This window comes from Parambassis ranga, chromosome 19 (assembly GCF_900634625.1).
Source record: "Parambassis ranga chromosome 19, fParRan2.1, whole genome shotgun sequence".
In the NCBI taxonomy this organism is placed as follows: domain Eukaryota; kingdom Metazoa; phylum Chordata; class Actinopteri; family Ambassidae; genus Parambassis; species Parambassis ranga.
In genome coordinates this window covers 3531641-3544831 of record NC_041039.1, presented here as the reverse complement: position 1 = coordinate 3544831, position 13191 = coordinate 3531641, and the positions used below count along the sequence as shown (strand labels likewise).

Below are 13191 nucleotides of genomic sequence, written 5' to 3'. Positions count from 1 at the left end.
ACTGACATCAAGAGACACTACATTGTTATTTCACCTAATAACAATGTACACACAATATAAAATGTCTTTTTTCTAGTTTTAGGCCCACAGGCCACATGTAGCAGGACACACTTGGAAATTTAAATGTGTATAGTTTAATTCTATTTTTCTTATTTTTCTTTATATATATGTCAACACAAATCAACACATTCTCTAAAGTATACAGCTGTCTTTTTTAGGGTCTTCTGCGTCACACGGAGCAGCTGAAAAATGTTTTGTTGGCTTCAAAGTCCAGCGAATCACAAGGTCTCTTTTTCCTGTTGCACCCTCTTTTTCTGCTGACCATAGCATGTGCCCTGCAATTCTACTTTACACACACACAATTCTTGCCGTCCTTATCATTGTTGATATTTACTCCTCATACGTGGAGTCTTCATTAAAAAAAAGATGGCAAGAGATAGGGTCCATGCTGCTTTACCCGACCCTCCTAGTCAAGGTGAAGAAGAAAACAAAGAAGAGAAAACTTTTGGGAATATTTTTGCCGAATTAGAATCTGTGGACCTGCCACTAGGAACCACTTTAAGGTAAACTTAGGAAAATGCAAAATTATTTTATGTATTTCTATGGCTAACTTATCTCAAACTGAGAGTTGTTTTGTTTTGTTTATAGTTGTATTTGTATTTTGATTTTTATATCCCAACCAAGAGCTGCCTTTCTCTCTGCTGTTTGTGAAGACTTCGTAAAATGTATTATTAAGTAAGGTTTTAGGAGCATAATTGTACATGAACTGATTTCATGGTCATGCATGTCCTAAGAAAGACACACCAATTTGCAGGTGTGTAGGTGTAATTTATAATTACAGCAAAATAAAGCATGATTCAAAAACAGAGAAATGAAGATGAACAGTGTTAATGCATTCATGTGTGATGCTGGATTGTCTGTTAGGCTACATTTTTGTTATTGTTGAAAATATGTCTCCCAAGTTTAATCTCAGCATATAGTTTAATACAGCTGAAACGAGGACGGGTTTCCATTTTGGAACAGTTTAGTGTGCAACTTTATTACAGGTACTTGACTGTTAACGTACAGGATATGTGGACACAAAGCTGATGTCGCCGCAGTAATTGCGGCAGCAGGGCGCCTCCCACAGACCAGACCTCACACTGACCTGCACTCTGTAGCTGCAGTGATAGCTCCAACATACACACACAACAATCATGGCGGAGAATGAAACCCTTGAGTGTATAACGGAACACGAGCGGATTTTGCAGGAAATTGAGAGCACCGACACGGCTTGTGTCGGCCCCACTCTTCGGTAAGAATATATATCTTCTTACAGAGCCCTTTCCAATTATAATAGCTTTGCTTGGTTGCGTGTCGTACATTATAAGACCTTTTGTTCAAGCACTAGCTTAGCTGCCCTAGCCACCGGCAGGCTAACGTTAGCAATTTTAGCCAACAGGCTATATGATGTTGAAATGAAGGAACGAAGCTAGGTGGCTTGTTAGCAAGTATGCTAACAGTATTGAATTAGTATAATGCATTATTGATAATCCGGATTTGTGTGGTGCTTTTCTAGTCATGTGTAATGCTGCAGATCTGATGACTTGTCAAATATGTAAACATCAGTTGTGGGTGTGGCTGTGGCTCAACACATCTTGATATCGTAATGCAGCAAGTCTTGGCTATGAGCTAATTGGTGACCATTTTGGCTAGTTTTGTTGTAGAAATGATCAAATGACAGCGTCTGACATTCCGTAATGCCACAGTTGGATGAGCCATCTTGACCCCCTAGTGCTGCGGCTGTCAAAAAGGTTATAGAAGTGAACTGAGATACTGAATTACTAGCATTTACAAGCTAACATTTTCCAGCCACACAGCATTGGTTACTGTATATGAGGTACCATGTTGTCTTCTTTGCTTTAACAATCAATAAAGTAATACAATTGGCATCAAAAGAAAATTAATAGATAATCTATTTCCTGAGCTTTTCTTTATTAATTTTTTAATGATATGTCATTCTTGCAACAGCACATTTTCTTCACTGTCTGTCTCTGTCCTGATTTTTGTTCATTCCAGCTAAAAGCAGGTGACTGGAACATACAAAGTGCATGTACCCTCCCAAAACTAATATATAAAAAGAGGAAGTCATAAATGTTGGGTGGTGCGACTGACTGCTTTTTCTACATTGTGACAGCAACTCAGGCAGTATTGATAACGCACATCACTGTTGTTTGATCAGTTGTTAAAGTCTGGGCCACTCTAATATGCATTTTTCTTTTCTCCTCTCTTTGGAATGACAAAGGTTGACTGCTTTTTTATTTTTCTTTTTTTTTGTATTTAAATAGAGGAAATTTATGCAATTAATAAACATTAGTGCTTTTTGTTTTTGAGTAGTAGGGATATAGGCCTGTCAGTCCTGGCTGGACTGAGCTTCCTGTCCTCTCCGAAAGCAGGAAGACTGTGACCTATTTCAGCAACCACCTACCTTCAAATATTAATAACAGGAAAGCAGAAGCTCATATGCAGCATGGAGGCTGATGATTATTGAGTTGCATGGGTGAGCTTGTGTTCAGTTTGCATATTGTGGCTTCTCACATCAGGACTAGATCTTAGTTTTAGTTTCTTGGGGAGCTGCAATTCGTTTTTTTTTTTTGTTTATACTCATTGAATTCAGCATGGTAAAAAAGGCAGCCCTTATATTTTCTTTTATAAAAAATTTATCTTCACTCGTCTAATGGAAATTTAGCTAAGAACATCTGATTTGTTTAACAAAGTATTTCCACCTGTATTGCCAACAGAGGCATTCTCTAATGGAAGGAAATATATGGTCTCATACGTTTCACATTGAATCAAAAATAAGATGACATTAAACAAGAGATCAAATTGCAACCAACTGTGTTTTTAACCCTTCAGGGTCACGTCTGTTATTTATAATTAACATGTACTAATCTCTTGCTTTTAATAATATTTCTGTACAGACAGGACATCCTCAGAAATGAATAGCATGCTAGTTGGTAATCAACTACCCCATAAAGTACAGATGGTCACCACGATGACCAGAACAACACATCTGGCCATGGGGGGTGATGTATGCATACTGTATATAGGAGCCACCAGAAGTCCACAAATGGAGGTTGAGTTTGGTTTGATGGTGGCAATTGTTTTTCTCTAGTCAGTCATCGAGGTGGCTGGGCTACATATCTCTTCTTCGATCGTTGTTTTTCTTTTTTGGACATGCCCCCATGGTTGTCCAAAATATCACACCAGAGAACTACAGCTTCTTAAAGTCTGTACATAACATACAATGTGTGATTTGTTTTGTCCATGGACACCTTTTAACCACAGTGGTTTCCCTCTCCTGCATCTGTTTCTTCATTAGCTACAGCCAAATAGCTAATCAAACTGTTATTTGAATCTTGGAAAATATTTAGTATTTATGGATTTATGTTGCAAACATTCACTATTACACCTGGAGGATTTTATTCACTTGCACAAGCAACTGGGATCTACATACTGTATGCTAACCTTGTCAACCTTGTTAAAGTTTTGTCCTGGAAATTGACATTGTTGTGTTAAGAGGTTAGATTGGCAGGTAGACATAGACTATACAATTTCACACAGGTGTTTAAAAAATGTGTCTTTTCTGAGATGGAGGTTAACATGACATCAGAATTGTCATCAGTTTATATTGTATTCCTATCAGATTAAGATTTTGTGTTCAGACTCAGAGAGATCAGAGATGCTGTTAACTTGGGGCCTATTTTTTTATCCTCATAGCAGAATTTATATTAATATGAGCATTGGTATCAACCTTGGTGCATTAGCAGACAGCTTTTTTAAAATTTGTTAAAAATTTGTTTAAAATCTCCAAATAACCAGTTTTAAAACCAACCAAGAAACAAACAAAGCATAGGCTATAAAATGTAACATACCTTGGATGTAGTGTTATAGCCCAGTGCCACTAGATGGAACCCTTACACCAGCTGAGAGAAAAATGTGAAACCTTATTGACCTCAGATCCTGATTCATCATTTCCTAACCCAGCACAGATTTCCAAGCACACCTATTTTTAGTGAGCTTTTGCCATCTTTGCACCCATGCAGTTGACCCCTTTACCTTGGAAGGCTTTTCCAGAAGTTTTCCTGCATATGTGAGGCGGCCATCCCTGCCCACTGACCCAAGCCAAACATCTGTCTTCACAGATACAAACTGTTTTTGAAGCGTTACAGTTGGTTTATTTCTGTCATAACTGTACCGGGACACACAGTACTAAACAGCAGCAGAAAAAGAAAACTGTTCACAAGCACTCTTGCCTGCAATTTTGGCATAATTTTAGCAGACTTTAATGAATATTGCCACTCCAGAAGTGAACCACAGGTATACCTCTGGAGCGCTTGCTCTTTTTAAAAACACAAAATGTTTTAAGACGTGTGAATAAATAAAAATAAATACCACTAACGTGCATGCGTGTTGGGGCTGCTTGATTATGGCAAAACTCATAATCGCGATTATTATGATTCAAATTATTTTTATTATTCATGGATTTGAAATTTGGCTTTTATTAAACTTAAAACAGGTTTTTCTTTTTTCACACATCGACTAATGTTTAATTACAGCGAAACTGACAAAAATAAATTACTGACTCCCCGCAATCTTCCTCATAAAAATTGTTAAATGTTTTGAGCAAGAAATACCAGTCTGTTTACATGGTCTGGCTTTAGAGATGAGTGCAGGCAGGTGACGATAAGTGGAGCTGTTGAGTTCAGCCGCCAGTCTTACGTTTGAGGCATTGTCTGTGGTAATCTCCCAGTCCACTGGTCAATTTATTAGTCGATACTATGGCAAGAGTGAGTTTACATTAGCTATTTTAATAAATCTGATTAACAGGAAATATTTATAATCATTGATGTAGGAGACACCACCAGCAGAACCCAGGTCACGGTATTATATATTGATGGTATCAAAATTTGGATACCACCCAACCCTAACTTGCGTGCCATGCGATGACGTCACTAACTACCCTCGTACTAATAGTCGACGGCAACATTCGTTGACTACTAAATTAGTTGTCACAGAATTTTGCCGTTGACTATTAGACGACTAATCGTTGGAGCCTTATAGGTGAATGGGTGCTCCTATTAATTACTGGAAAATCTCCTTCAACTCTAGGTTCTATATATCCACTAAGAGTAATATTACTTATATTTTCATTTTTCCGTCTTTGTTTCCTCATCTCCCTTGCTTTCTTTTTTTCATCTGTTGTCTTTCACAGGTCTGTTTATGATGACCAGCCCAATGCCCACAAGCGCTTTATGGAAAAGTTGGATGCCAGGATAAGGAACCATGACCGTGAAATTGAAAAGATGTGCAACTTCCATCACCAAGGTTTTGTGGATGCCATCACAGAACTCCTCAAAGTTCGTGCTGATGCAGAAAAACTGATGGTAAGAGACTGCTGCAAAGAGGACTTACATTGGATGATAAATATGAAAATACAGTGCGAGAGAACACTGGTCAGCGTAGAGCACTGCACCTGTTTAAATACTGTGATGAATGCAGGATATGGCAAGAGTGAATTTACATAAGCTATTTTAATAAATCTGATAAACAGGAAACATTTATAATCATTGATGTAGGAGACACCGCCAGCAGTGTTTAGTAATGTATCTTGAAGTTGTGCAGATATTGGCAAGTAGTTTTCAAGTAGTTTGTGTGTGTTGCTGACACACTGACTGCTATCATACAGAAAGACACACCACACCACAATACCTGTCACACCCAATACCCCTCAATATTCATTACTGTTCTGCATCGACAATTTATGGTACATGTGGGTGTGTAGAAGGCATACTCTGAAATATTAAAGGAACATTGCATGAAGGTTTAACCAACATGGTGTGAAATAGGCTATAGGGTTGGGCGCTTAAAAAATTAATCACGATTAATTGTGGCATTTAGCCGATAACGATTAATTTGACGATGAATTGATGACAATTGCACTTGAGTTAACTACTTCATTCTAACAGGTTAAGCTGGTAAGTAGTGATTAGGCACAAACCAGCTATGTTTGAAATATGTATTGATAACAGATGCACAAACTGCTTCAAAATGATAATGAAGCAAACATTTAAAGTAACTTTGTCCTTCAAATGTTCTTATCTTAAGGTCACAGAGGAGTGCATATCAACATTAAAAATAAACAGGACAAATAAGTTTAGAAAAGTCACAAGTTAAAAAAAATGTGTCTGTGCAAATTAACCTGTGACTGGAATATGTCACACATTTAAATGTATGTCTGTGCAAATCAACCCACGTTCTTCCATCGCTTAGTTTGGTCATAAGGAGCACAATGACTCTCAGCTGAGTGGAATTCTTTCCAATATCTGCTGGAGGAGACTTCGCTGTTGTAATGTTTTCCTATCTTGCTGTGGAGACATAAAGATCGGGAGGCAGCTTCTCTAGTCGGAGTTCATTCTTTTAATACGAGCAAACATCCAGTTACTATGGTAACAACCAACATTCCAAGCTTCACACCTAATGCATGTCGCGTATGCGTGTGCGGCACTATATACTACAGCTGTAGCCGGCGTTGTGGCCTTGTTGGGCTTTCTTCGGCTTTCTTTGTACTCCGGCTTATGGTGACAGACGTTGAACCTCTGTTAGGAACATGCTGCTCCGCATCATTTAACTGAATACCACTGCCTTCCGCCATTATTGTTATTGTGGGCTCACATCTGCGCACTTGCGGGTGATGGTGAGAGTACGTGGCACACAAAAATGCATCATCATGACGAGGCACTAATCGCCGTAATCGATAAGTGGCAAATATTAATCGGTGACAGTTTTTCTGACGATTAATTGCAGACGATACGATTTTGCACAAGTCTAATAGGCTATTTACGGCTTTACTGCTGCTAGTGATTTCTTTGATATGATTTCCTGCAGCTGCAATTGAAATATGGCTTTAGTCCGATGGGCAATGATTTAATTATACTGTATTTTTAAATAATGCTAGTAACTAATGAATAATTAAGAAGCGAATGCCTTCACTTTTATTCTCTTTGTGAGTCTGCAGGAATTTTATTAATCACTTTGTTAACATTTGAGCAGGAGAATAAGTAAGCTGGTGTAAGAGAAGGCAATATGAAGCCACTGCAACCAGCAGCCAGTCCTGACTTTGGATCACAAAGAGCTGAGGACAGGTTCTGCAGCGCAGTGTCGTAACATCGTCGTAAACAACATCATCTGATTGGCTCCTGTGATCGGCCTTTTCAGACGCAATCATGAACCAATATTGGCCAATTTGATCTGCGTTTTAGCTCACAGCTCATCTGTTAAGCAAGTACACCAGAACATTCTTTTGCACTAGCTAAGGCTGGCTCTGAACTCCTAACTTTTAACATACACTCAATTTCTGGCTGCTTGAAAGTTGTTTGATGACTGCATCTTTTATCGACATAAGCTTCAGGTTTGCATTATAACCTCTCAGGTGCTTGTCCTTGCCTGACTTGAACAGTTCTGTTTGCATGCAACATGGGTCATGCAGTCCCCTTGGAACTGTAAACTAGTTTACAGGGGTGGGTCACTTCAGTCCTAGGGTGTGCTTTTGTTTTACATGTAGTACAAACGGTAATAAGAATAGACACTGTCCCCCAAGGGCATGGGTTTAAGTCCCTTCTGGCTGACAAATGCAGCACTGTTCACAGCTTCTATAAATGTCACTTATTGCTTCAAGTGAAATTGCTGAAACAAAAAAAGAACAAGTGATTATGTAGTTGACCCCCCCCCCTCGTTTTGATGCTTCACTGTTGAAAAGACTGTCATCAAAAAGATGACTGGTCAATTGGGTCATGGCTCTCAGCTGTGTGACAAGAGCCGAGAGTTCAAAAATCCCCATCCAGAATTGAGAAGTTTGTCACAGAATCTGTGAGAAAGAGCCTGTCACAAGCCATTAAACCGCATGAAAGGCCCAGGGCACCGACGATGGGTTCAGGTCTCCACTGCCTGGTTAATCTGAATTTGCCTGCCTTTGTCCTTGCCCCTTCATGGACAATGAGCTGATTACAAGGCTGAGCAGCTGCTGCAAGTGAGGTAGAGAGGGAAAAGAGAGGGCATGAAGAGGGGGGGCAGACAGAAAAAGGAAGGTCAGATAGATATGTGACAGCATGTACTGGAGAACCAGCACCAAGGTCTTCATACATTCTAAAACAGTATTTTAAAAAGACATACCAGTGTTCCTTCACGAAAAGTCATGGAATAGAACCAAAAGGGTACCGAAATACCAGTTATAATTGTAGGTAAAAAAACACTTATTTTACTTGTTATTTTGCTATTTGCTCAAACTAGCTTGTTGATTGCTGTATGCCAAATGCAGCAACAGTTTAATGCCCTTTTTGAAGCAGACAGAATCAAAGCACTGGTTATAGCTTATATCCTTTCTGTTTTGCTTTTAACATTTGGTGAGAAATGGAACAGTTTGTAAAGAGCTGACACTCAGAAAAAAGTCAACTGTTATTTGTACCACCTTCACCCTATTCACTGCTAACTGACTACTGTCTGACTGTGTTTAAGTAGTTGTGGAAATCTGTGACAGAGAAAGAAGAAAGATAGATACCATGCTGATCATTTAAGGTCTTTGGTATGTGGTGGTGATGTGGTTGGTATAGTAATTAGAATGAATGCTGAGGGATCTGAGAGATATATAATAAATGGTGTGTAAATGTGTTTGTTTTCAAAGGGTCAGGTGACAGACACTAATCGAAGACTACAAGAAGCTGGGAGGGAGGTAAGTCCATGTAAAAATGTACAAAAGACAAAAAAAGTAATTTTTGTTTTCCTGTCAAGACATGCTCGCTCAAATAATTGCAAAGACAGTTCTGCAGTACACATGTACATTCTCCAACCTAGTTGCCAACAATGGTGCCTTTTTTCTATTGTGTCTTCCCTTTGCTTTCCCCAGGTCACAGCTCAGACAGAGGAGGTGATTCGTTGTCGGATCCAGCAGAGGAACATGGCCACCACAGTGGAGAAGCTCCAGCTCTGCATACCAGGTAACAGTACTGTCTTAGTATCTGTGTAATGGTAATGTCAATATAATATTAAGTAACTTTTAATATGGTGTTAGTGTTAACAGAGGATAGAATAAAAAAATTCTACGATTATAATAGGGCCTTCACACCACTTGGTGCTCTGGCCCTAATGACCTGTTTTAAGTCTTGTAGGGACCCTGGAAACCAGGTGATCAGACCCACATTCATGTTAAAGACAGCTCTGATAGTGGTGTCTTTTTGAAGTGAAGTGTATTCTTCTGTGTGGCTTGTTTTAGCACCTGCTATAGTATGTTGTCTACAGCTGCTGCCACTTTCATCAAATAATGTTTACGAATTTTATCACTAAGGCATATAATAATAAATGAGTTTCCTCCAGATGCTGTGAAGAGCACACACTCTCAGTTAACTATGGAATATAGTCCAGGTTTTGACCAAACATTAACAGAAACTGAGGTTTAGTGTTTGCTTCTAGCTTGTCAGTAAACCTTTTTTCAGATTTTTTTCAAACCTGCAATTTCATATAGCATGAGTGAGTGAGCAACTGCAAATAGATGGGGAGGCACATTTATGCATGTCCCACAACCGCTAGTCATTAATGTGTAAAATATCCCAAACAATTAGGATCTATTGACACAGTCCACCTGACAGGAAAGCTGTAACATAGACACAGTTTATCAGCTAGTTGAATCAAGTGGTGATAACACACTGAATATAAATACTTTGTATTTATTAAAAAAAATAAACAAGTATGCCCCAATACTAATTTTTCTATGTTTGTATCTTATCTGACCACCCCAGTGAAGATCATAATTAACCTAAGGTATCTGGTTTAGAGTTGTTTCAAAGCAATGTAATCAAACTCGGATTAGACACTTTCTGACAAAATTACATTTGTTTTTGAGCAAAACTGAATAAAACGTATTAACAAAGTAATTGTGACTTTTCCTTTACAGTGCTGGAAATGTACAGCAAACTAAAGGAACAGCTGGAATCCAAAAGGTACCTATCCTCTCAAAGCATTTGATCATTATAGGATAGTGTGGTGTTAAAACATTTTGCAGCATATAAGCCTGAGGAATGTTCAGTGAATCACTTCAATCATATCTTCACTGGGATCAAACTAATGTACATGATTAAATTACATTGGTAAATGGATTAGGAAATTGAGGTGGACAGTATACTTTTGATGACTGCTACCTTCTTGCATCCGTACATTATGATTTTTTTTTTTCTTATAACCGTTTTATGTGTTTTCTGCTGTTGATTCTAAAACAGTCATTTAGATTGTAACATTAACCTAAGAAGTCTGGTATTATCTGTCAAACAAATCCACAAAGTCCTTTATTGTCTGCACTGTAAGTTTGATTGAACTTTATTTTTACCCAATGAACTCCCGATTATAACCTTGGGCACATGCCCATGCCTGTCTGTATAAAAAGGGGAAAGGGGTTCACTTCGGACTGGAAAATAATGACTCTTTGTGTTCTTTACTGTGTACCAAAGGAAGAGACAGGACAATTGACCCTCAGTGTGCCCTTGTTCACAACAAGGCCCCCACACTGCACTCTTTCACAGCCCACAGCCAATCCAAGGCAATTAGCCCTTGATGGCGACCTTGTGGGATTTGTATGTGCGGACACACTAATGTCAGGCTTCTCTTACTATGGTTTGGAATGAGTGGTGTAAATATTTTTTTTTGTAAATGTATTCATGCTCAGGTCACATTCTGTTCAGTGTACTGCCACTTCTTGTCTTTGTGGACCTTTTTACTGTACACTTTATGAGTGTGTCCTCTGTTCATTTGTATACAACACATTTTACACTCACTGACCAACCAATTAGATCCCTTCACAGCCTGCCTATCAGCCTAATGATGGGAGCGAAGCACACTGACCTAACATTGAACCCTTGTGATTTGTGTACATGAATATGAAAATATTGCTGACACTAGTTGCACTGTAGAGAGGGGAAATAAAATATCCAAATGAAACTAGCATATTTACGCATAATGCTCAATAATTTATTAGGGCCATTGTAGCTCAAAGAACTTCTTCAGGTCAGCCACATACATTCATTTGACTCTCTTTAAGTTATTCTGTTATTTTTATTCTAACTAAAGCTATAATGTTTGTGTCCACAGATACTATGCTGCCCTGAAAACCATGGAACAGCTAGAGAAGGTCTACATCCCAAGGTAGGTTCATACTGTCACTCTACTTTACAAGAAAGAGGTAGTATTGAGCCATTCCAGGACTAAAAAGTCCTTGAACAAGTCTGGATTGGTTCTGCTGTATCCCCTGCAGGGTTAGTCAGTACAGGTTCTGTCAGATTATGGCTGAAAACCTACCAAGACTGAGAGAGGAGATCAAAGAAATCTCTATGTCAGACCTCAAGGACTTCTTGGAGAGCATCCGAAAACATTCTGACAAGGTTGGAGAGACTGCTATGAGACAGGTATGTGAGACTGTTTAAAAATTCTACCTACAACCAATTATTTATCACTTCACTGCCTGACTGTATGTGTATGTATCAAGGCCCAGCAGCACAGGACCTTTAATAGTGCAGTAGCTAAGCAGACTAGTATTGGCCACTACGCCAAGCCTGTATACTCCCTCAATGGACGAACACACAGTCACTCTCCCAATGGCCTGTTGATGGATGACGACGTTGTAGATGAAGAGGAAGCAGATGAAGAGGTGAGAAAGTCAAGATTTCATCATATTAAAATAATGTTATCAATATGTTGTATGTCAAACACTGATCTTTATAGAACATTAAAAAAATGACCCCTCAGGCCTAAATTCTGTTACTCTATATGGGGATGTCAGTGTACTATAATCATTTTCATTTTTTTTTCTTTGCTCTCATTATTTATTATTTGTAGGATCAGTGCTGCTGAATAAAAAAGTAATGAACAGTAATCACATTTCCTAACACTGTCTGGCAGGTTCTTACAGCTCAGGACCTGGTGGACTTCTCACCTGTCTACAGGTGTCTACATATTTACACTGTGCTGGTATGTGCCCCTGCTTACTCATTCAATTATGAACATAGCAACTGTCATAATAGTTTTCACAGCTGTAAATAATAGAGTTTGTCAGAAAGAACAATTCTGAAACTGAAAATGTGTTTTATAAGTAATCCTGTTTCTCAGCCTTATTCTGTAATAGTATTATGTATTTACGTTATAATTGTATTTCTCTTTGCCTACAGGGTGACAGAGAAACATTTGAGAACTATTACAGGAAACAGAGAAAAAAACAGGCACGGCTTGTGCTGCAACCCCAGGCTAACATGGTGAGTAACACAACAGTGATGTTGACCAGTGACGTAAGTTCACTGACAGAAAAATAAACCTTAAAAAGTCTGGGATGGTGGTATTTCTGTACCCATGTCTGTTAATATTTTTGTGTGTGTTTAGCATGAGACAGTGGAAGGCTACAGAAGATACTTCAATCAGATAGTAGGGTAAGATTCTTCCCTTGTATAATGTAACATTTGACAGCTGCACATTCTTTCAGGCAGACACAGAAAAGAGGGACATGCTCAGTCAACTTGTATTAGATGATAATTCTATTGCGTGTCTGTATGTGTGTGTCATCAGGTTTTTTGTTGTGGAAGACCATATCCTCCATGCCACACAAGGTTTGGTGACCAGGGCTTTCACTGATGAACTGTGGAACATGGCCCTCTCCAAGATCATCGCTGTGCTACGCACACACTCAGTAAGCACACACACGGGTTGAAACACTTAACACTGTGGAGATAAGTGCACCCACAAAATCCACAAAAAACCCTAATCAACAGAATAGGTTAAAATACACACCTGCAGCCAAGATGGCTCAAAAATCTCTGTTGTTGTTTTTTTTTGAGACACCGAGTGACTGCATGGTTGTCTACAGTAATATTTACCATCAGGATTTGACACAACAAATAGTTAAGGGTACCTCCATTGGATAATTAGAAGTGGTTAAAGGTAGGGTAGGAGATTTCCTTCTGATGCACTTTTTGTTAAATCAGTGTAACATCTCTTTACAATCTGAGTAAGTTGCAGTTTTGCATTAAAACGAAGAATATTAATCATCTGTGGAAGCTATAAAACGCTGAAAACATCACCCAATCCTCCGGGTGGGCCCTGCGTGGAGTATTGGCTGGTTGT

The 13191-nt window shown here is 38.8% G+C and overlaps 1 protein-coding gene across 7 annotated transcripts in view; it reads left to right on the top strand.

The window, feature by feature from the left end:
- Positions 1–349: 349 nt before the first annotated feature.
- Positions 350–13191, top strand: part of exoc6 (exocyst complex component 6) — a 30537-nt gene continuing 17695 nt past the window's right edge. For 4 of the 7 annotated variants that reach the window (XM_028430195.1, XM_028430193.1, XM_028430192.1 and 1 more), the window contains exons 1-12: positions 350–563; positions 5255–5426; positions 8720–8767; positions 8942–9032; positions 9986–10031; positions 11173–11226; positions 11336–11486; positions 11567–11728; positions 11980–12048; positions 12246–12329; positions 12454–12500; positions 12637–12757. In XM_028430195.1, the coding sequence (XP_028285996.1) occupies positions 427–563; positions 5255–5426; positions 8720–8767; positions 8942–9032; positions 9986–10031; positions 11173–11226; positions 11336–11486; positions 11567–11728; positions 11980–12048; positions 12246–12329; positions 12454–12500; positions 12637–12757 (1182 nt within the window). In that variant the 5' untranslated portion in view covers positions 350–426. Of the gene's footprint in view, positions 564–1162; positions 1295–5254; positions 5427–8719; positions 8768–8941; positions 9033–9985; positions 10032–11172; positions 11227–11335; positions 11487–11566; positions 11729–11979; positions 12049–12245; positions 12330–12453; positions 12501–12636; positions 12758–13191 lie in introns of those variants that run through there. The other 3 variants (XM_028430196.1, XM_028430197.1, XM_028430194.1) reach the window with 1 other exon arrangement.